Source organism: Cryptomeria japonica, chromosome 5, assembly GCF_030272615.1.
Source record: "Cryptomeria japonica chromosome 5, Sugi_1.0, whole genome shotgun sequence".
In the NCBI taxonomy this organism is placed as follows: domain Eukaryota; kingdom Viridiplantae; phylum Streptophyta; class Pinopsida; order Cupressales; family Cupressaceae; genus Cryptomeria; species Cryptomeria japonica.
In genome coordinates, this window is record NC_081409.1 from 236,320,408 (window position 1) to 236,346,490 (window position 26,083).

A 26,083-nucleotide genomic window follows, 5' to 3' on the forward strand; every position below is an offset into this window, starting at 1 on the left:
TGCTACATTTTGAAAATAGTTAAATCTCTAACTACCCTTGAACATTAGTTACATTTTTCATAATAAATATTCTTTCAACCATTTTAATAAACAAACAAACTTCATTTGTCTATTTGAAAACTACTCTATAAATTTTAAAATTATTATATAAGTTTTTCCTAGTATTTCTAACTAGACTAGAATCCCATAAGTAAACTAGGAAAACATTATGAAGAAAATATAACCCCAACTAGAGTCTGAGACTAACTGTTTTATATGCTCCCTTTTACCTCTTGTGGGAAGAAAGGGGTTTGTCTTAGCATTTGAATTGGGTGTAACCTGTACGCTCCGTTTTCCCTACGAAGGGGTTAGCAAGCTGAACAATGAGGACAACAATGGTCCATGTTTTCAACCAATACTCACACTTCCTAACCTTCGTGTCATCTTTTGACATAAAGTAGGTGACCCTGACCTTTCACATGGGCTGTGTACATTTTCCACCCACTCAAAAACAATTTCTTATCCTCTTCCCACAAAACCCCTGAAGCCATCCGAAGAAAAACTCAGCACAGCCCACGATAAGACTGCTGTCTAAAGATGCCACGGGCCGTTAATTTATATTGCTTTAAAATCCAAACTTCCTGGGAGAAAAAAAATTAGGAACCCAAGTCAGGAAATCCCAGCATTCTGATAGCTTTATCCTTCACCCCTTTCTCTGTTGGTGAGCGTATTCAGTTTATTTTTTTATCTTGTTTTACAGTGATTTGTATATATGTATGGGAGGGCCCAATAGCACTTATGCAAAGCTGGGATTGCTAATTCAAGTACCTTTGAGTGAACAAAATCAGGCCACCATAGAAGGTATGTGTGTTCGTTATCAGATAAGCAAACAAGAAAATTGTATTCTATTATATTCAATAATTTATTGTGGTCTCTTTGCCTTCTCTTCCAATCCAATATCATTTGTTTTCTATTTTGTTCAGGTCATTTGTATAGAATATGCTACTCAGGTCATTTCTAGTGCAGGTTAGCGTCAAGGAGGAGCAGTTTTTCATGTGTTTATTTCCATTGGTGGGCAGTCAATTTCAGCAGGATTAAAGGCAAGGAAAATTAAATGATATGATGTTTGTTGGGTTGAGTTGGTATTGATTATTAGGAGATATTAGTAGTAATATTTTAAGTTGGCCAGGGGATTTTTTTATAAGGGGGTAGATATGGATCTCAGTATGAGCAGGGATATACAAGTGTCAATGCCAATGCCAACGAATTATCACCACCAGCAGCATATTCAGGAATCTGCAAGGATTCAACAGATTTATAGCAAAGGTGGAAGCTTTGCTGGAGTTGTGGAGGGAATGAGTCCACCCGAGGATCTGAGGTCTCAGGTTCAAGCCATGAGGCCTCCTCCTCAACCTCTTTCTCATCACGTTCATGAAACAGTGACACCCACAACAAGGCCTCTTCCTCCTCCCGTCCTCGAGGACATGAGGAGTGCCCAACATCAGGTTAATCAAGGGAGGCAATACCCACAACATGAAACCAACAGGAACAATAATAATAATATTAATAATGCAGATGGTATCATGCTCAATAAGCCTGTTAAGTACAGAGAGTGCAGAAAGAATCATGCCGCAAGCATTGGAGGGTATGCAGTTGATGGTTGTGGAGAGTTCATGCCTAGCGGCGAGGAAGGGACTTCTGCAGCTTTGAAATGCGCAGCTTGCAGTTGCCATAGGAATTTTCACAGGAGGGAAGTTGAAGGGGAACCAAGGTGTGATTGCCATCACACACGCAGGTGAAGGATTTTTAGGGTTTCTAGGGTTAGGGTTTAAGACAGGAAGAAGATGGTATTTGCAAGAAGAAGGAGAAGAAGCATTGGTTTGTTTTATTTGTACTCGAGGCATTTGGATTTTGAGATTTTAGTAATTGTTTATTGAGAAAACTTAGGTATGTTTTCAGAAGAAACTAGGGCAGTCATTCAACTGGGATCTTTTATGGTTTGTGCGTGTAAGTTCTTCCCTTTTGGGTGTGGATGCATTGTGGTTGATAGGACTTTGCATGAATGCATTCTGGGTATTAAGATTTTATATGGATGGATGTGTATATCCGTGTTTCTTATATTACATGGTTAAGTTATTTGCATTGCTGCACTGGGAGAAATAAAATATAACTGCAGAAGTCGCTACTTGAATTGTGAATCCTCTCTTTTTTGTGAACGACAATCAGAATTTGTTTTACCTTTTCTCTTTTTTCTTCCGTGTCTTGATATTTGTGTTCCTGCAAAGTATATCATGATGCACAATAGTTTAATCTTTTCCTAAGGAATGCTATTCAATTTTAATTAATTTCTGGTTGTAATTTCTTCGTTTTTCCAACATGGGTGGATGCAGTTATTCTGGTTATTACTGTTTTTGTATGTTGAAGATTTAAATAAAAATGTCATTCTTATATTTCATGGTAAAGTTATTTGCATTGCTGCTTTGGCAGAAGAATAAGACAAACAGTAAATGCCACTATTGTTTTTGAGAAAGGCATTGATTTGCTTCAGGTTATTAATAGTGTCTCTACTATCAATTGTATCTCTTCAAAATGTTTTTAAAAAGAACTCTATGATGTGTCAACATTCTCCATTCACCATTAATCTTCGAGACTATGGGAAAGTTGATTTGTTTTGAAGCTTTGGATTTTCTATGATTCTATTTATAAAATGCCTATTGCGTACATAATGATGTTATATAATATAGTTAAACATATTTTTGGCATTTCAGTTTTCCCTCTGCATTTTTACTGAACAATTGCACCAATTATATTATCATTTTTAATAATTTAATTTATACCACAAACTTGCTGACTGAAACCTGTTCTCGGTTGGTCAGGGAGGTCTATGTATTTTCAATGATTCCTTGGATTTAAGAGTTACACAGGTAAGCATTGCATAGAATATTCCTTAATATGGAAAATCTTATTTACCTGAAAAGAGTGGAGGACATTTCAAAAATCCCTGGAGCTTGATGAATCTAGTCTAGAAAGCAGGAAATAGGTTTTGTACAGGTGCCTATTTTTCTGGTAGATAATGGAGATGCATTGCAATGCCCTTGAGTGCAATTGGACCTCAGTCAATTCGATAAGCTCTTCCCTATTATAGCTGGACAGAAAATGTTGTTTTAGATGTTTAATTTTTGTAATTGTTTTTACAAGGATTGAAGATTTCAAAGATTGAATGATCTTTTTATTCTTGGATTAGATCATAAAGAGTTTTATCTTTCATTTAAGCAGTGGATCCACGCTGGTTTAATTATCTCACTTGAGATTATCTCATCTTTGGAAAATGCTTGCTTCATGTGGTCTGGTCGAAGAATTTCTTGCCGGGATTCGTCTTTTTCCTGTCAATGTGCTGCATGTTGTAACTTTGAAGATTTAGATGGATTTCAGGTTTATTTTCCAGTGTTGCAAGTAAGATTCATGTTTCAATCCCTTGTAGTTTAAATGAGAATTACTGATGAATTTATTAGGTCATTTGGTTTGTTGATTTCATTTTTATTCATCACAGGTTAAAAATGAAAAATCCTTTGGTGCCTTGGGTGTTGGATTAAATGAATTATGAATTGGTACATATTTGTCTGACTGGACATATGAGCAGATATAAAATCTTGGGTGCCTACTCTCACTACTTTGTTTTGGGATAGGATGATAGATATGCTCACATTATTTTACAATGTTCGATACTTTCTTTCAGATTAGCCTCAGCCCCACTCCCAGACATTCAACTTATTTTTGTCACCTTACAGTGCTTATTTGTGACCAGTTAGACTGATCAGTAAATTGATGGAAATATTGTCTGCCGATTAAAGGAAGCGCTGTATGCCAGTTTGGATATTATCGGAAAAACTTATCTCTTGAAACTAATTCTCTTTATTATGCTTTATTGCTGACCTTGTATTTCCCATGTCTGTAAGAAAATTGTCAATAAGAAGAATGGCCTAGAGTTTTGGATTTAATAGAAAACATTTTGGTTTAATTGGAATCAATTTAAGTTCACTCTCATTCACTTAGTAGGAGTTCATCGTATCTCTTTTCAAAATAATTGCTTTGATACAAAAGTTTGTATATGCTTTAAGATAATCAAGCTGTATGCTTCAAGAATCAACATGTATCCTGATTCTGCTTTGAACTTGCATATGACCTTGATACTTACTGTTTATATTTTGTCCTTTCTTCAATGTTGAAGGTTTTTTTTAAATCTTGGGGTGATTGAGGCTAATATTTTTGTGAACGTATAAATACAAGCCATATGGTAGTATATGTTTGTTGGGTTTCAATCATCTCCATAGAATTGATGCCTTCTAATCTTCTTTTCCTGAATGGCGGTTGAGTGGATATCATCGATGCCTTATAATTTATTTTTGTGTATTTGCCCTTAGTTGTCTAAATATGACATGCTTTTCTAATTACAATGCCAATAATTTCTCATTAAATTGTGTGAGATTGGCACGACAATACATAATGGAATATGCTCTCTTAGACATTGGTGCGTTATGAGTCCCAAAGTGCAAAGATTTGGAACGATAGTGTTCTAGCACATACTAGAGATTATCTAGAAGCTGATGATGTTGTGGAATGGATGAGTTGCAGAAAGTTTTCCTAGGTTTCCTATCTTTGTCTTCTTAATACAGACTATTGTCTTTTAGTCTTGTTTGTCTGTTTCTTGAATCAAGGGCTTTAACAATTGAGGTTCCTTGAACGAAGAGGAACACATAATTGGGTATTTAGAGATGATTGCAACAGAAGAAACTTAGTTTTGTGCATGAAACATTATTATTCATGGACACGTTTATTAAAATAATGTCTACAGGAGAATTTCGCATTTTGAACTCAGAATGTTGAATTGAAGTTGTAGGATAGGAATTTGCATGAAATTTATTCACCAGGCCGATTTATTCATAAGCTTCAATGCGACTCCATAACGAATGGTAATGCCTGTTGACCAATTGACATTCCTTAAAATAGTGTTGATTGTTATGAATGTATTTGCTCTTGCCCATTCTATATTGTTCCTCAGAGTAATGGGATGTGTCTTGACACTTGGGTTATTTGCATTCACAGGAATGATACGTCTCATTCATGGTAGGTCAATTCTTTAAAGATGTTAATGAACTGTTACCATTATTTAAGCCTGGTATCATAAACTCCATAAAAAATGCAACAATTGTTCTCTAACTTAACCATTGACATCAGATGGTCAAAGCAGGGCAGAGGAATCTGGTATCATGATTATGATAATGATAAACAATGCTCTTATCATACTGAAACTGTTTGTTTGCAGACCTGATTGTATCCTTAGACCGTATTGCTGACATAAGCAATCTCTCAAAGGGCATTTTATTGCTAAGCCATGGTTTCAGTTCTACAAATAAGTTGTTAAGGTCCTCTAAAAGAATATTCAACATTCTTCTCATTGTGATCCTGAAGGAAGGCATCTAGATCCACAGGCAAGCTATTACACCTTTATGTGCAGGGATCCTGTTGTTGTTTTTTGAAAAAGCTGTTGTGGCAAGATAATCAGGACTTACACATTTTTCACCAGTCATGTTTCTTTAGGACTTTTCTAGATTCTTGTCAGGCCAATTGCATTTGCTAATCATGGGCGCATTGATTAGGTATAATTTTAAATTTTAATAGAAGCATAATGGGCGCTCAATGTGCATTTATCTATTTTTCTTAGTCTATGTTCATCATACCTTTATCAGTCTCCCTTATGCTTGTCAGCTATGCAAATATTAGTAGAATTACCTGAACTGGCTTAGTTACCGATCTAATTCAGAACTTTCCAGTAACTAGAGCCACATTGAAAAATGGTCCCTATTCTTAAGTGTATTATTAACTTTCCTTCTAATATAAAAAGGACGAAAAGAAGATCAAAGAGGTAAACAGATCCCTTAGATTTGCTGAACTGTGAAGGGTTTTGGGAATCAATCTGTCAAGATTTATATCTATTGGTACCAAGGAGGAACTGTGCAAATTACCTTAGACAGAAAGCATCCCTTGTATGATGTTGGTGTATCTTTACTTATCAGACGGCAAGTAATTTGTGCTTCAACAAAGATGGCCTACTTTGTGTATTTCCATCATATGCTAGTGCTTACATTGAGGAGGATGCAATATGCAAACAATATGCAGAGAAGACTTAAGGGGTTTTATCAGTGGGGATTTCTAGTTGTTGACCATGGATTATTTTTTAATTCGTTAACAATTCATGCATTCGAAGTTTTGGGTATTTACTATTTGCTTCTGCGAGATTTTTTTTTGAGTGATGCAAATGTTTATATATTGACAGAGAAGTGAGAATGAACAGTTAATTTTAATCTCAATATTATTTGTGGTTCTCTCTATGAATGAATCTGCAATCTTTAAAAGGATGACCTGCCACAGCCTCTTAAAGGATTTGTTTATGAAAAAAGATCAAAGTAGCAAAACAACCAATGGAATGTCATTTCTGTTGCTATTTGTTGGATGAGATATTGTTAGAACTCCTTATCTCATCCTGCTCTGGCTTTTCTGTATTTTGTCACTGAATCATTCCTGGTGCAGGACTCTGTTGACCAGAATTGATTTTATGCAATGGGGGTTCAGAAAACAATTTAATTATTTCGAAGGAAATATTGAAGTGTAGGCTAAAGCTTTATATAAACAAAAATGAAGCACCACCCAAAGTTTACTTTGGAGAAAGTTCTGCCTTCTAATGGCAGAGGTCGTAGCAGAGAACATTGCATGATGTGTTGGGTGCATTAAGGTGCTGCACTAAGTGCAATCTAGATGGTCAGGTTTGTTTGGAGGTGTGCACTGGTTTTCCATCTCTTTGAGATGAAAGTTTTGTACTTTGTTATTTGTAATTGCTTTTTGAGCAACTAAAATAGCAGATGCAAATTTCCACGAAGTTCAACTCCTCGATGGGTTAGGTAGTGCCTGTAGAATTCAGTACTCCATCTCTTCTTCCAGGGTCATTCATACTTTTTAAATTTCTATTTTAATAGAAGGAATTTTGAGAGTAATTGAGAAATAATAGATGGAAGGCTAATGAAGAGAGGAAAGATTCAAAGGTAATGTACCCATCGCTCTGGTCTAGCAGCACGCTGTGAGGCGATCAAACTTGTTTGGTATGAGGTCTTGTGATTCAAACCTACCTTTCGCAGAGGGTATGAATGGGTTTGAATGCAACTCATGGGTCATTTCGATGAGCTATGAAGGACTAGCATATAAGTAGCATTTCTAAAACAAAAATATGGGAAATATATTCTGATTTAGCCATCAATATGTTGTGAAAGTCATTTCCTAACAAACAAAATTTGGAAGAGATTGGACATAGAATTTGTTGGATATGCCGTATATTTTACATGTTTGCACCTGTTATAAACTGTACACCCTACAACAATAATGGGTGTAGGCCATAACCTTAGCCAATGGTACATGGAGAATGGGCCCTCCATGTGGGGTTTAGTGGTAGGTGTTTGTGAGAATTTTTTGGTCTTTTCTATAGTACAGTATATGCTTTAACTGTTCACAAATGGAAAATGGAGTATCTTATTATGACATTCTTTTATATTGAGTCGATTTTTTTAAAAGTGAATTTGAGATTTTGTTGGTATTGCTTTAAATCAGTTTATTAGTATTTCTCTTCAAAGTTGAGGTTTATGTAGTTTTCCTTAATTCATCTTGCTCAACAAAAAATAAAATCATACATTTGAGTCTTGACATTTTGTGCATTTGTACAACCTAATTAGAAGTGATGTCTTTGAGGTCTAATGTGAAAATGAAAATTCTAACAAGATCATTGTAAGATTTGTAGATTGAATATTAACAATAATACTTAATGTTTAAAGCTTCATGTTCTAACCAGATCATTGTAGGATTTGTATATTGAATATTAACAATAATACTTAATGTTTAAAGCTTCCTTTTCTATATAAAAGAATGAGAAATAATGTTTGGAATACAAATAAAAGCACACTTTACAAATGAAAACCACACAATTGCAACCAAAACAATCCCAAATAATATGAAAAGCATTTTTAAAGTTAATATTTGAATTGTTGGATTTGTATATTGAATATTAACAATATTACTTAATGGTTAAAGCTTCATTTTCTAAACAAAAGAATGAGAAACATTATATGTACAAAAGAATGAGAAATAATGTTTGAAACACAAATAGAAGCACAATTTACAAATGAAAACTATACAATTACAACCAAAACAATCTCAAATAAAAAGAAAACCATTTACAAAGTTAACAATATTTGAATTGATGAAGAGCTGATACTAACTTGGTTTCTTACATTTCTCAAGAGAATATTTAACTTTGTTTAATAAAAAATAGTGCCCTCTTTAAGCATTTGGATGTTTGTTCAATGGTAAGTTGTGAACACTAACATCTATAATGACCCTTTCTATTAAATGAATGTAGTCCTTTGTGTTGATGTTTATTGAGAATCACATCCCAATAAAGGTGTAAAAAGTTGTCTTTTTTAGATGCTCAGTATTGTTTTATAAAATCTTAAAACATTTTTTATTATTTATTTTTTTCTAAAATTTCTCATCTTTTTAGTAGGATTTATTTATGGTTAAATATTTTTCATAACCATCCTTTGTTTAAGAGTTTTTTAAGTCATTAACAAGTTTATTGTTTGATTCACACATGCATCCCAAAACAACAAACCAATATAAAACTATCATAACGAATTTGCATTAGTAGACTACTAAAACATTGTGCTAATTAATATCTTCTTTCAGTTATAAAAAAACTAATAGTTAGTTGAGCTAAATAATTTTATACTTACTCTTCAAACTAATCGTTGTGAAGTAGATATTGTTTAACAATCTTCTCGTTATTTGTAGTTTAGTTTGATTTTGTGCGTTATGTGTATTACTCACATTATCATATATGGAACCTAATAAAGATAGTAGATGTTTGACATTGTCTTTTTGAGTTGTTTACTATTTTCTTAATTTGTAACAATTCAAGGATTTAATAGTAGGATAGTGATATTTGTTGCTACTTCGTTGTGGGTAATTATGACTCTTATAATAGTGCATTTGGTGTGAAAGATAGACAATTTTTCATATTTTTACTATTTATATTTATTAAGAAGTGTCATCTTGTATGCTAAAACTTAGAACCTAGTAGATAGAGAATAGATTAACCAAGATCAATTTGACACTTGATAGCTTTATAATAGACCCACAATAATATCTCCTATGAGATGCATTACAAAAACACCATAACTTATAGTAATAACTTACATTTTTGAATGCATCTTGTACATCCAAATTTATATTTATGAAATATTATATTCAAGAAAATTTGTGTTTCCTATCTAATGTATTTATAGATATTTTGAATATCTATTTATGCAATTCTAAAAAGGACATAATTCTCCATAATAGAATCTTAAGTGAATATGGATTACATATGCTAACACATTTATAAATGAACTATTAATAATTGAGTTGTTAAGATGAGTGATAAAGATTATTTGGTTTAATTGTGCAACTCCTCAATCCACATAAAGGTAAATCATGCTCAACCTTCAGAGGCTTGAAAAAGAAGGAAACTAATCAACCACTATGTGTTTCATTATATGTTAAATAGAGAAATTATAATCCTTACATTACCTAAGTAATTAAAATCTCAACAATAAACTAGAGAGGTGGATTTATTTGTTTTTTAATGCTATTTTTTAATGTATTGTCTAGTTTTGGAGAAAATAACATAACGATTACTTTCAATTTGTTTTTGATTAAGTAAAAACAAGTTTTAAAGGGACCAGAAACCCTATACAAGACAAGTTTTAGAGGGACCTGCAACCCGAACCGAAAGATAAACTTGAAAGACCACTCAAAGAAACAGAACACAAAAGAGATTTGGCCCAGACAATCAAAAGAAGGGGAACAACATTAACCCCCACCAAAAACCAACAGGCTGCAAAAAACCAGCAGCGCTAACGCAACCAGAAAGGATCAAGAATTTGACCTACCCTTATGGGATCGAAGGGTCATATCAAAAGAGGACTGGGACAATTTAGATTTTTTACTTTTAACAGTAATCCATCCCTCCTCAACCCTAGTAGCAACCTTTTGCCAAGAGGATGGGTCCAGAATAGGGGACCTCCCATCATCAAGAGGAACAAAGCTAGCATTCAGAGAGGCAGAGACAATAGAAGATCCAACAACAATCTGAGATGCGGGAGGGTCATCCATCGAAGAAGAAGAGCCATCATTTTTCAAACGATCACTCGGGATGCCACCGCAGGCATCCACACAATCCTGAGGCAAGGCAACACTAGAAACAAGAGGTGTACCCTCAGTCTGAGGAACCTGTGCCACCACCTGGGAGAAGCTTTTCTTTTTAACAAAATAGTGTTCAGAGGATTACTTTCAATTTGTTTCTATGTAATGATTGGTGGAAAAAAAATAGTTCTGATAGATACCCTAGAGTATTCTTAAAAAAATAAAAATAACATTGTTAATTTAATTTATGAAGAGAGGTAGAGTTGGCTAATTATAGAACCATGAAATTGTATTTATGAAGATTACTTGATATGACATAAACAACCTCATTCTTGCATTTACTTTAATTTTGAATTATACATATAATAATACACATTTAGTTGGAAGGAATTAAAACCTAACTTGTTTGATAAATTTCATATCATGGGACTATACATGCACTTTGAGTGGTAGTTCCCTAAGACGCCAAATAACTAGCATGTGATGTGAAATTTGCACATAAAACTTAACGAGGAACCTTTAAAAAATGTAATTTTATTTTTTAACTCTTGATAAATGTGCAGAGGATACTCATTCTTCTTCTAGGAAATATTTTGGAGAATCATGATTGTCATTGATACTAGATTTTCAATCAATGATATGTTTAGTTTCACCCACTTCATAGGAACTTGAATTTATGACCCTATTAATGAATTATCATCAATTAAAGATTAATAAACATGACATATTAATCCTTCCCATATATCAGAAAGAAAAAGATGGGTCCAGAAATTAAGGACTCTCAAATTATTAGTTGATTAAAGGTTTATATGCCTCTTCATTCCAAATCTCCACGTCTATTGTTTTAAGGTCTGGATAAGGAAATGATCAACAATCTATATTATTCCTCACATAAAAGTCACCAACAACATTTCAACAAGCTCATTTTGCACATTTCTTATAACTTTTACATCCCATGGGGCCACATTTTGCCAAGGCATTTATTTAGAATTCCTTAAAGATTCATCAAGAATATTTTTTTTAGTATATGCTCCAATAAATTTATCCCACGAGACATCTTTTGCCATTTTTTTTATATGCTCTAATAAATTTATCCCACAAGACGTTTTTGAGGTCTTTGGCTTATAGTTAGAAGGTTTGAAACAAATTCATCTATAGGCTTTAAATATTTATTAAAACATTTACACCTAGAAATCATATGCTCAAATTAATCTCACAAAAGTGAAATATTATTATACACTCAAATTAATGTCAATACCTTCACCTTGTTGGGGAAGCTTCTTTACAATGTTCCCAATGTCTTGTGGAAAATTAATGCATGTTGCTTACACTTGTGGAAAACATATTGCATGCCAACTATACTTATAATTTCCACCAAAGTAAGGAAAAAACGATATAACCTAATATGACGATGCTAAAAAGTATCCCATTCTTCATTTTGCAAATTTTGGTTGTTAAATTTTATTGTTAGGATAAAGGTTAAATCAACAATTATCAATTGAACAAGTGACATCAATTTCCTCTAGATATTTAAAACTGTTGACACCTCAAATATTTCTCCTCTTATTTTCCATGCAAAAATTGTGTAAAATAAAATTCATTGATTTAACTCATTATGGTGAAGCAAAATGTAGATTATGCTTAATTCCTCGTGCTTTTGGTTATTTATTTTTCTATCAACATAAGATCTTTGTCATTGATCATTTATTAATCAAGTGGAAATGATCAAAAGTCAATAGATATAAAAACAAGAATGCGTATACACATCTCTCAATGAGGTTTTATAAAGGTTCAAATACTTATTAATTGATAATGAATTATAAAAGCCTTGTCAACAATGCACTATTTATAGTCTAAGAGTCTATAATCATTACCATCCATGGGATAACTTCTCTTTGAGCTATATTGTGAAATAGTTTCAGTTCTTTCACCCTTGTCTAAAATAACATTTGAAACTATAATAGGTTTTATGCCTTTGAATATGCTTCTACACTACACATATGATAATTTAAAGTCTTGAAATTAGAGGTGGCTATGCATTAAAATATAATAAAGATACCACTAATAACAAAGTTTGCATGTTAAAGTTCATTTGGAGGTGATTAAATGGCATTTGGGTGTGCTTACACATGTAATGTTTCAAATTCAATACTCAGTTGTGATAAAGTAGATCATACATTTATCTACTTACCATTATTTGTGTTATAATAATATAGCTATAATTATTTTTTATTGATAATTAAGGTCTCTATTGGGGTCCTCACCTATATATTCAAAATAAAACATATAGATATTATGAAAAAAAGGGTTGAAAAATAGATCATTAAAACTACCTTGCACACAACTTTAAACTTTCAGATAAATGGAAGAACAAAAGACAACTACCCTACCTTGGCATGCCCTCAATGTTTGTACAAAAGAAAAAAATAAAACAAACTGACTCTAATAAATTCCTTACCAATTACACCAAGGAACAATATAGGCCACATCTAGACCTTAATCTAATAGACTTGAATTATGGTTAAAATTTATTAGAGCCTAAGTATGTCCCAAGACCCCTTAGAAAATAAAAAAGGGTTATGCATTTTATTAGTTTGTTAATTTTCTATATTAAAAATTAAGAAAAAGTGAATAAAAATTTATTACAACTTGTTTAAGAATATCTTTTTGGAGAAAGATATTCCAAATGTTGATCTATTGACCCAACCTAATTTTTCTCTTCTCTTAGCCTGAACCAAAAATACCCTTGATCTAATGGTCTTACATATCTTTTTCTTTAACAATAAGGCAAGCTCAAAACTTTCCCAATTGTTTCAAAAAATACTTTTTGCCATTGAATTAGTTCTTAATATGTAATTAAAATATTTTCTCTCTCATTATTTGGTTTGTTCAATTTTTTTGGTTTATAAAAATAATATAAGTTGTGTTATATAATTGTTATAAACTATCAAATAAAATATATGAATATAATACTATACAATTATACAATATTAGAAATGACATTGTTAATTTTAACGATTGTTATAACAAGTTGCAGAGAAATAAAACATGTTCTACATTAGTTTAAAAATTTAACATGGTGTTGATAAATGAACAACAAAATTTAAATAGTTGAGATAGACACACTAAGACAAAAAAATAGATGATAAAAGAATATAAGATGAATTAGGGTACTTGCCTTTTATTTGAGTAGATATCAAATTTGACTACTTTAATGCTATGAAACATACCTATAATGTGAAATATGAAATTATATTACTAATCAAAGTCCTACAATGAATGAGAGCAAGTATTTTTAGTTCCTAGTATGTTGAAAAACTAGCGAACAACCACAATGAGAACACAACATAAAGTGTACAAATTGAATTTCCATAAAGGGACACACATGTAATCAACCATCAAATCTTAAATATAACAAAGATAAAACTACATATAACAAATTCTAAAGAAAACACACATATGACACCATATATATGTAGAGAAACCCTTTTAAGAGAAAACTCCACCACCAAAGAGACAATAAGCTTATATTAATCACAATGAAAATGTTACATCAATACAATATACTCTAACTTTCTCTAACAATATTCTGACAACATAAAAATAATTCACACATAAAAGAAGATAATACCTCTATCCCATGCCTTCAATATATATATTTTTTAGAAATAAGAAACCACAAATGGATTTCCAAAACTTGTGGCTAAAACCATGGGCCCAAAACTAGGTATCCCATTTCCAGGTGAAAAAATCAATGACCTATATTCATGATGAGCCTATTTTAAGAATGAAAAATAATATCCATGTATGTAACTCTAGTCATTAGGTAATGTAAAACCAAGCTAATTGTCATTAAGAAACTATTTACAAGGCACAACTCTTCATATTCAAAAGTGATATTTCATCTTCTTTTTCCTCTTTTCATGTCTTCTTCCAATAATAATAATAATTATAATTGTCCTCATGATACATTGACATCCATTCTTATCCACTCCATGTACTGAGTAAATACATTAATTCAAACATCTACATATACAATTAAACACACTAGAAATTGAAATTTATAATGGAGACATCACCTTATCCTAACATTCTCCCACTTGATATTTATTTTGTAAATAAAAAAGAAAAGCATAATAATGAAATTGGGGATTCAAGGCCTATGACCTCCCCACACCAAGAGAACTTATCCGTAGTCATTGGTTTCATAAATGAATCTACAACATTATCTTGAGTGTCTTCTAAATTATGAGCTTACCACTTTCTACCATATCATGAAAAAAGCGATACTTAACACAAATATTCTTTGTACAATAATGGTACATGGGGTTACTATATTAATAAATATTATTATAATTATCCATCAACCGCTTTGCAACCAACTCAAAAACACAATTATTGTAAGGTCATACCATCTCTTTATATATGCGTGTAATAACCATATAATCTACTTTGGTAGAGGACAAAGAAATCCTGGGTTTTCTCTTACTCATTCAATTGTTAACACCAACAAATAAATAAATAAATAGCCACTAGTGGAGCTCCACCTATTCAAGTCACCTACCCACACTCTATCAAAAGAGCCCTACATGTCCAATAAGTTACCCATACTTTTAGAACCATCCAAAAATGATTAGCAATCAAAAGCTCAATTCATATATCTAAATAACCCTTTAACATAAGTCTAATGGTCTTTACTAAATTAAACATAAAATTGTTGTGAACTCCCATTGATTGGGAAATATCTGGTCTAGGGTCTTGAGACCCGAATTGCATATAAGACATGAAATGGGAATCTTGAGACTTGAATTGCATATAAGAAATGTAATGGGGGTCTTGAGACCCGAATTACATATAGGAGCTATACACTTATGTAATGTCAGGTTTAAAACCCGACATTGCATAAGGTAAAAAAATTCTAACTTTTAAAATTAGAAAACTTTGAAAAATGAAGAAAAATGAAGGGAGACTGATTGAGAGGACAACTCGAGGGTTTAGACTACATATAAGGGTGTTTGAAAATTACCTTGAAATGCATGCCTAGAGGACATGGATTGTGAAATGGATAAATTTTGTAGGGGTTATCCCACAATTTTAAGCAAACTAAAAATTGGGGACAAAAATAAATTAATAAATTCTTGATGTATCAAGTTAATATTATAGGAACACTTCAAATTGTTCTCTAAAATGAATGTAGATGTGGTTTGTTGGACTCAAGGAACACTGAGAGGGGGTGGGGAGGGGGGGGTGAATCAATGTTATGCAAACTTTAACTTTAATCTGTTCTTTCAACCACTTAATGCATTTAATCAAAAGAAAGATGCAAGAAAACAAAACAAACAACCACAACACCATAACACCAAGATTTTTATATGTGGAAACCTAGTCAAGGGAAAAACCACGGTGGGGATGAGCCCACAATATGAGTATACTCATTTAGAAGTTTTACAATGAGAATGCACATGCATTGAGGCACACTGCCCAGAGCTCACTGCTCAAATGAGAGGCTCACTACCTACAATTCAATTACAAAAGTTTACTGAAGTATTTGAACTAAGAGTAGCATCTACAAATGCCTATTTATAGTTCTAGTTAAGCACATTATACACACTTTTCATACTCTGCCTTGTGCTTCTCTGTTTCATTGTTCTGCCAAGATTCAAAGCACAAATCTCTATCTTGAGCACATGGAATTGTGTACAATCGATCAATAACTCTTTTCGCTCATTCAAAATGATCAAAAAAATTGATCATATATATCCGCAACAAGAAATTAGATCAGCTACATGTCGGATCAAACAAACTTAGCACTTTATGAAGCATGTACAAACAGTTGGCTAAATCCAAACCCAAATACTAATGTGAACCAAAACAATTGATCATACGTTACCAAAACCATCAAACAAAACACCTGGGCCATAGAAAAAATTACCAAAATCATTCCACATAATCCGCATAAGGATTATCCAAGCAAGTTGGCCATTCTGCATTGTCAAACCAAAAACTGATACACAGAAGCTTCTAACTCACACACCAATCATCACTAGAGGCTAAAAATTATGGAATAAAATAGTCTAGACATCCATCAACCTTCCTTGAAATCTACAACATAAGATGTTAACTTGAAAAGATGTACTGATCAAAATACTAAACACTGTCAAATGCTCTATTCTAAGCTTGCCAGACTTGAACAAATCTTCAATTTGACTTCCGGTATGATCAAATAACATAATGCGAATGGGTACACTAAACTGGGTTGCCATCAATGACAACACCTGATACCCTATGGAGTGTCTCTTGCCAACAATTTCCCCCTTTGGCATTGATAGCAACACTTAGTGAAAAATGGCTAAGTGCCGGAATCAGTACCAAACATGAACACATTGCAAAAATAAAAAACCCAAAACTCCAAACTCCCCTTGAGATGAATATTACATTTTTCACTGCCCTACACTCCCCCTTTGACATCAATGGCAAAGGTAGGGATCCACATAAAAAAATTCTCACAAAATCTTTTGAACATACCGCATATGTACAAACAGACTTCTCCGACTTACATAAACTTAAATACATCTGCAAACTTTTTTTTCAATAAGTTCAAAACCACTATCCCAACCTTTCTTGAAACTCTCCAAAATTGAGATCTGACCACTGCAAAGGAATGTCTGTATCTCTATCGTTTGAAGATCTACGTGATCATTAGTGACCATGGCATCTTGGGCTTCACTCAAAGCACTAAACATTGTTTCCAACTTAGGTGCAATAAGACTCTGAAGCTCACCAAATCTACCAACAATCCTATCCTTATCATGCATTAATCTCTTAATCTTGTCAAGACCTTCTTGACTAGCCACCAAAATAGTTAAGGGATCAAAGGATTGAGATATACCTGCCAAATGCTTCTCATGCTCCTTTATCTTCTTCTCAACATCTTCAGTAAATTTAGAAAATGATAAACAATACTTGTAGACATTGCCTCCTTCAAATAAGGCATTTTGAATGTTCTTTATACAAGTGCCTAACAAGATCCTACCATTAGCAATCATTTCCTTTAATTCACTGAATCTTTTAGCATTAAACTCATTTTGAATCATAAATTCTGTAGATTTTTCAAGAGACTCAAAGTGAGTACTTATAGAATTGATTAAGCTCTTTAGTTGACCGGAGGGAGAATCAGATGTGTCCTTGACAAATGTGGGCATTATCTTCTCCAAGACACCAGATGCAAGACTTAGTAGCTCATTGTCCTCAACATGTGAAGTAGTCACCGATGAGGAGGGACCTCAAAGAGATCAATCCGGATCAGTTAGCAAGACTAAACACAATGGAAACACAAAGATATGATGGAGGAAATGCAGAACAGATTAATTTATTGCATGAAATTCAATCACATCCAACTAGTAGTAACAACCAGGTTACAACATACCGACTCACAGGCCTGGTAGAATAGGTCACAACCGAGACCTTGAACCTTATGATCTATCTTCTACGCACAATCTAGCTACTTGATTCTCTAATTGATTCTCATTGATTAAAATCTAATGTGTAATTACAAATATATATATTGATCCAAAGGATCCAGTTGGCCCAAAAAGGGATCAAAACCCGAAGAATAAGACCTAACGTGCAAAATAAACAAGGTCAGCCTCTGCCAAGAGATTCCTCCAAAAAATATAAAGGATGAAATGTAGATCACGGGAAAAGGTTGGCCACATGCCAAAGAACATCAGAATCAATGCCCAAGACTCTGCAAGCTTCAGATTAGGTTCCGATAGATCACCAGAATAGGTCTCAGACAACCGGTAAAAAGAAATTGTCAAGGAAACCAATAGCGATATCTTGCTGAAAAATGATCCAAATGCGATGTGGTCTGGAAGCAAGAAAGATGATCAAGTCTTCAAGTAGAATCCAACTCCACAAAATCTGGTGAGCCAAAACCGAGACACATGGAAAGGAAAACTGAAACTGCAAACAGAAACGAAAATGTTTTTGGTTGATGCAAGATTGCAATGAACTGGGGATGCTCCTGCATCAGACATCCGAGGTTATTGAAAAAGTGAGCCTCTCACTTTGCTGGGGTCAGAGGGAAACCAAGGCGGTCTACCTCTTCCTGAGAAATTCAAGATGAATCTTCAACTGATCTATCCTTCCACTTCACAAGATATTATTTATACTGACGACTTCGAGTACTAGGCCCAATCCTACTGTCCAAAATCTCTTCAATCTGATATGGTTCCTTCTGGGGTAACTATTTCTCCAAGTCTGCAACACTGTCTTCATTGAATTCTAGTTCATGGTACTCATGAAGATCTGCAATGTTGAATATAGGTGAAATACTTAGACTATCCGATAACTCCACTTTGCTAGACAACTCAAATAACCAGAGGACAACTGAGAGGGGAGGGTGAATCAATTGTCACCAGATTACAAAACTTTAAGCATTAAAATCCTTATTATCGAAACACATAAACCAAATACTGGAATGACTGATATATCAATTAAACATAAACATAAATTACAGAACAATTACCATCCATCTAGAACACATGACACCAAGATTTGTACATGGAAAACCCAGTAAAGGGAAAAACCATGGTGGGAAGCCTACCCACAATCAGATAATACTTCTGCAGTAAGTATGTGATTACAATATGAGGGGCTTGCACATGTAGGAAGGCCAACAACCTAGAGCACACTTCTCATCACAAAAAGGAGCCTCACTGACTACAAAATAAATCCAGACTACAACCCATAATGAAGATTGAATTGCAAGTATAGCATCTCCTATGTTTGAGTACAATTCTAGTTAAACTCAATACCGGAGGCCTAAAACCTCTTCCACAAACCCAATTCAATCACCTATGATTGACCAAACCTTCTGCATATGATTACAACATTATTCGCACACATATAAACCTATAACCCACATACCATGTGTAGACACCTAAAAATGGTCAACGCTTGCGGGATCATACTTTAACATTTGCGCATTGCCTCATTTTAGGTTTTTGCGTCGCATTAACATTTCTCCTATGTCACGCACTTGGTTTTTATCATTTGCGAGCATCGAGTCATTCTTTTGCATTCTTCATTCATCTCGCATTCGAATTTGGTCTTGTCAATACCAACCTTCAGTCATGATTTTGGTCGATTTTTGTCCTTGTCAATCTTGTCATATTGCGATCGATTCGTCATCGATCCTTGTCCTTTTTCCAATCATGTCAATTTGGTCAATTTGTCATTAATTTCTGTCAACCAATCTCAATCAAATCATTTATCAACACTGGTCATTTGTCAATCTAAAATCAAATCAAATCGAGTCAATTATCTTTTAAGACCTAATTCGTCTTCCAGGGTTTTGTGATTTAATCATTTAACCTTGTGTGTCATTTCTTCCTCTAGGATTAAATAATTTATTTATTTATCCTAGGTCTTCGTGTCGCAATTAAATGTTTCATTTAATTGGCTAATTAATTATTCTTCTCTTTATGAGTTAATTAATAAATGAAAAATTATTAATTAATTTCCCAATCTTTCATCAATTATTCCTCTTATTATAAATTAATTAATAAATGAAAAAAGTATTAATTAATTTATCTAATTTTTCATTAATTTCCTATTTTCATCATTTCTAAATTCCTAATTTCCACCTATTTTTCTAATTTTCCAATTCAAATTCCACCTAATTAACTTGTCTTTAGTTCTCCCTATTTTTGTGCTTCATGTGTCATACTCTTGACATAGAAATTTGTCATAGAGTCTTGTCTTGACATAGCAATTTGTCATAGAGTCTTGTCTTGACATAGCAATTTGTCATAGAACTTGTCTTGACATGGAAATTTGTCATAAAATTGTCATAAGCCTCTTTGCATAGCAACATGTCATAACTATGCTATTATTGATTTGAATTTCTATTCAAATCTCTTTCATACTAATTTGCTCATTTTTCCAATTCTTCTATAAATTGGATGTTTTCTTCAATCAAATCCTTCATGAATCTCGAATTTTTACTGAACCTTCGTTTCTAGTACTCTTGAGCCTTTTTGCTTTCAAATTGTGTGAGCACTTGTAGGTGAGATCCACAAAACTATTGAAGAGGAAAGAACAACAATGGAGCCACATGGAAGAAGCATATGGTTTGCATAATTTTACTTTTGAATGCTTTGTTTCCATACCTCTATTGAATGTGCTTTGGAATTAGGTTCATTTGCATTGAGTATTCTTATGATTATGTTATCATGTTTTGTGTTTTTGATTGATATATCTTATGTTTTGATGAATCCTAATTTCTACGCTACACCATGATCTACAAAGAGATCTTACATCATATTTATACCAACCCGGGACCTAAACAATTAGGTCGGCTACCTAAAAGATAATAATACAATAAGTTCATAGCATAAACCCGCAATCCAATGATCAACCAAGTCGGCTTAGGTCCAAAAAAATGTAAACTAATGATTAAATTCAATTGGTAACGCATTAGTAACATCCTCCAACACGTTACATAAATCAGTCCATAACCTAGATAACACCAGACCCAAAATAGGTCACCATAAACCAAATCCAACACCATCGATGAACTAGAATATGAACATGATAACCATCAGCATCTTGAGAACCATCTAGAAGCCACACCAACACCACTTATCATGTGCATCAAAAGATCTTCAACAAAGCTCTGTCGGTTAAACCCTTACCGGTGACCAAAAGGCTTACTAGAACAAATGATAGCTCTTGAGTCATCAAATCCTAAACCAACTGATCGTGATACACATCGAAATAGCATGAATTGCAGATCCAAACCAATTCCACAAACCAAAGCATACCAGATCAATATCATAAACCAACCACTCTACCGAAACCAACCAGAAATCGGTAAATAACCAAAATTGCCGGTGTTGCCATCAATGACAAAATATCAAAGCAACACATAATCAATTCCTCCAAATTGCCAACACACTTCATATGCATTTCCAAAACTGAACTTCCTCAAAATCCTACAAGGTCCAAACTTCTTCATCTGCAACTTGTTATAAGTTCCAACTGGGAATCTCTCTTTTCTTAGATATACCATCACTTCATCGCCAACTTCAAATTCATTATGTCTCTTCTTCTCATATTCCTTTTCCTTATACTTGTTGTTCATGTCTTCCAAATGCTTCTTGATGCTCTGCAAAACTGACAAGTTAGATTAAAACCCGTGGTATTATAACACACAAAAACAACAAGAAATAGGATTAATGTTAATGTTATTCAACCAAAGATTAACCTAAGCAGGCATATCAAAAGAGATACTAAGATCATGCTAACATATTTAACAAATGAAACAAATATAAGAAGGCATCTCCAAATGCCTCTTAACATGTTCTTAGCTCCTTCTCCCTTGTTCCTCTCCTCTCCAAGTTCCAAATTAGTGTAGCTCTCAGTAGCTTTTTGCACTATAGATGCTTATGGAGGTTCAAGATTGTAGATGATTACTCTAAATGCTATGCAAATGTAGATAAAAGCTAATATTAAATGCTATAATGCTAAAATGATTTATTTTAGGCCAAAATAACAATTATATGAGTTGATTATGCTAAATGCTCTCTAGAATTCACTATAGCTTAAATGCATACAAGTTTTCAGGATTATGACTATGAATGCTAAATGCTTGAGGATTTGAAAATGAGGAATGTGAGCTCTATTTACAGGTAAAATGGAGCAATGGATGGTTGAGATTGAGTAATCTCAACAAGGGTCAAGATTGAATGGCTTGAGATCCATGTGAGGATTTTTAACCCAATCCCAAGATGACAAGTGTCAATGTGAGATAGGTTGAGAGGAGAGGGAATAAGCATTAAATGCTTGACATGACCTGAAGGTTAACTTGGAAGTTAAGGTCAAGGTTAGGTTGAATGAATAAATTCTTTATTCAAAGAATAAAGCTTTTATCTAATGGATAAACTCTTGTGCAAAGGCAAAATGGATAACCATGGTCAAAACAATAAATGCTTGAGGAGACACATTAGTGCAAGTTGAAATAACCATAAATGGTTATGTAAGAGCCATAAATGGTCATGTAAGAGCCATTAGTGGTTTTGGAAGACTTAGGAGGTTAAATTGTTGAACACACAAAGCATTAAATGCTTTTCAAAGACTTTGAAGTATTTGATAAGTGACTCCAAGTTGCTTAGGAATGTGACAATAATTAGGGGATGGATTAGGCTAATTAGGAAGGGGTTAGAAGAATCTAAAAGGGGGTTTAGGAATGCAAGTGGATTTGGTGGGTGAGGGAAAATAGGATTTTTATTTAAAATAAATTAATTTATTTCAATAAATGTGTGCAAGTTGCATTTGTAGAAAAATGCAAGTGGGGGGATAAATGATTTAAATAAATGTTTGATTTAATTTATTTAAAAGAGGAATAGGGGATTAAATGAAATAAATATGATTTATTCATTTAATTGATTTGTGAATTTGGTATAATGAATTAATTAAAATAAATTGAATAATTTATTTAATTAATAGGAGAATGTTTGAAGATGAATTAATTAAATGTTAATTTAATTAACTGATGGCTAGTGGATTTTTAATCAAATAAATAAGAAATATTCATTTAATTAAATTGGACAGATTTATGTGACTACATTTGGCCCTCTTTGAGATGGTGCGGTTTATCGCATCGTTTCAAAGAAAGAAAAATAGGTGTGAAGAAATGCCCCATAAAGTGTTAATTTAATGGGTGGTATGCCCCCTCGAGAGATGGGCCGAAAAATTTCAAAAAATCGAGCGATCTCTCGAAAAAGAATGAAAATTGGCAGGGTGATAGAAGAGAAGAAGTTAGCAATACGTGTGAAGAATGGGAGAAATCGGAGATAAAATGGAGAAATGGGAGGCTCGGGAAGTTCACGGGTACCACGACGGTGAGTGGGAGAAAATTACGGTTACGACGAAGGGTTTATATGAAGGGAAAGGGGTGAAAACAGGGTCATTTGTTATTGCGACCATAGTGAATTCAGAGCTCTGACAGTGACATTTTGGAGGAGCAAACAACAGTCAGGATGCTGGTACCAGTAGCAGAGCACCGTTTTGAGCGAGTCTGTCGATTCTAGTGGCCAGAGGACTACGGACCAGCGGTACGCAAATTTGAAATTTTGAATGTTACGCATTTTTGACATGTTTTTTTGCTGAGTCCAAGTTGAGTCGGGATAATAATGCTGAAACTATGTTTTGGCGCTATTGTCCAATTAGTTAGTGCTTTTGTGCCACAATGGCGCTATTGTGTTGTTGTTTGAGCGCTTTTGAAAAGATGAGCGCTATTGTATGCATGTTTGAGCGCTATTGTTTTTGTAGCACTATTGAGGGGTCAATTGAGTGCTTTTGATGTGAAGTAGCGCTATTGCGTAGCTGTTGTAGCGCTTTTGTGATTTGAGTGTTTTTGTAGGGTTGATTAAGTGCTTTTGTTAAGGGTTTAGTGCTATTGTGTAGAAAGTAGCGCTATTGTTTGCAAGATAAGGCTTTTGTTTAGGAAAATAGATGCCCCAGTTTGTGTGAACAAAAATCTCTCGATGCTGATGATGGATGAATAGGGATGTGAAGTGAGAGTTGTTTTGGACCATAGCAGCCCTGATGAAACTTAGGTCTTTAGGATAAATGCCTATTGAAGTCTAGGTGTGCCATGATTGCTTACCTGTTGAGACCCGAAGATACTTGATCAAAGTATCTGTTGATAGTCTAGGTTTAAACTTAAGAAAGTTTGAAAACAAAACAACTGATGATGATTGATTGAAGCCTATGTGCAGAAGGATATATGCGTCTTACAGTTACGTGAGAGACATCTGGCTACATAAGGGTTACAAGATCGACTGACAGAGGTTGAGATTGATTGTATTGCAGAGACTGGGCTGTATGATGTGATGCATATGCCCGTGATTCGGATGAATCACGGTTTGATTACAGCGTTGGCAGAGCGTTGGCATAGTGAGACCTGCACGTTTCACTTAGCGCAGGAGGAGATGACGGTGACACTGGAGGATGTGTGGCGCATCTTGCATATTCCCATTTGGGGTGAGCTGGTTACTTATGATAGATCATTGGGGACTCTAGCGGTACAAATATTCTTTGATGAGGACGTGTACATTGATGATGGCTCCATAGCCTGGGAGGATATTGCTGCTTTGTACGAGCCATTGCTAGCAGTTTTGTCTGGGATCATGGGAGGGCTACTGTGTCCTGATAGGTGATCGCATGGTCTGGTCATTGGGTGGGGACCCGATTTGCCAAGGGACCATGCATGTTAGCGCACATGTATCAGGAGCTGCATGAGGTAGCATACCGTGGGAGAGGCTCCTTGGTAGTGGGAGTGATGCTGCTGCACATTTGGGTGTGGGAGCACTTACTGGTGACTTATCCAGTGAGTCTAAGATTTCAGGCAGTTGACTAGCCCTATATGTTCATGTACAGCGACATGATGAGTCAGCCCCACCTGGGGAAGTTAGAGTGGTGGCGGCAGGCATTAGATGACATGGATATAGTGATTTGGAGACCCTACATTGAGTGCGAGCCCTGGGAGGATGATGTAGAGGTGATGCCATATGTATTCATGATCTGATTCCTCATTGGGAGGACATGCTATGATGCAGAGAGATAGTTGTCGGGCTGGGTGATGAGACAGTTGGGCGGCAACAGGGATTGCCAAGGGGATCAGGAGAGTACGCTAGAGTGGTCCGAAAGAGATATGCATGGGGGCTAGTACTTCCTTATGATCAGGTATTGGCAAAGTTCCAGATGCTTCAGGTGAGGCCATGGGATATACAGCTGAGGGTGGTAGATGCAGGGGTATCGGGGGAGTATACATAGTATATGGTAGCTCATCCGATTCTACGGATATCAAATCCAGCAGAGCCTATTCCTGATTTTGAGGAGGAGAGGGGATGGAGACGGAGGAGGGGAAGAGGTTGAGGACTGATGATAGGTAGACGAGGGAGGGGGGATGGTGGCTTAGGTGGTCGGGTCCAGCGGAGAGGGAGAGGCGGATTGCCACTACGGATATCACAGGGACCGTTGGTGCCAGGAGGAGTCAGATTAGGTGGCCGACGTATGGAGAGGGAGATACCGATGGATAGAGGGGAGGGAGCCACTGGAGAGGCACCTATGGAGATGGGGGAGGGAGCGACAGGGGGTGGTGATCCTCGGGAGCATATGCTAGCACATTTGCATACTTGACTGACAGTAGCAGAGACACGGGTGGAGGATCTAGAGGCAGAGGTTGCAGCGAGAGATGTGGAGCTATTTGCACGAGAGTCAGAGCTGACTGTAGTGCTGCGAGAGAGGGATAGTGTAGTGGAGAGATTAGCAGAGCTGTAGGAGAGAGTCCAGGTTGGAGTAGGAGCGTAGATTCCTACTGGGGAGGTGATGAGACAGTTTGGATGGGCACATGCGGAGATAAAGTATTGGTGGGGATTATATGAGCAGGTGGTGCCAGCTAGTTAGCAAGCACTAAGCTATACACAGATGCAGTAGACCAGGTTAGAGCGGTCTCAGAGGATGCAGAGCAGTGGGGGTGTGGTGGGTCCATGATGGAGATAGGTGTTAGGTGGTGGTTTGATGGGGCCTCCATAGAGAGATAGATTGGATGGTGCAGGGACTAGTGGGGGAGCAAGTGGTGATGGTGGTGCAGCATCTGGTCAGAGTGGTATCTGAGAGAGCATTTTGCATGCATGTATTTATATGATCATTTTGGATGGCTCTTGGTAGCCGATTTTGTAGACTTCATTGTACTCTGATACATGAGATGATATATATGAGGAGATCCCATATTTTGATGATATGCATT

The 26,083-nt window shown here is 34.9% G+C and overlaps 1 protein-coding gene across 2 annotated transcripts; it reads left to right on the plus strand.

Annotated features, from left to right (window-relative positions):
• The first annotated feature begins 312 nt into the window (after positions 1–312).
• LOC131063360 (zinc-finger homeodomain protein 4) lies at positions 313–2,177 on the plus strand. Of its 2 annotated transcripts, none has more exons than XM_057997146.2 (2): positions 313–840; positions 963–2,177. In XM_057997146.2, exon 2 carries the CDS (start codon positions 1,194–1,196, stop codon positions 1,776–1,778), a length of 585 nt encoding a protein of 194 aa, XP_057853129.2. In that variant the 5' UTR covers positions 313–840; positions 963–1,193; the 3' UTR covers positions 1,779–2,177. The 2 variants fall into 2 exon arrangements, with proteins under 2 accessions (XP_057853129.2, XP_057853130.2); XM_057997147.2 differs by having other exon boundaries at positions 1,006–2,177.
• The last annotated feature ends 23,906 nt before the right edge of the window (positions 2,178–26,083 follow it).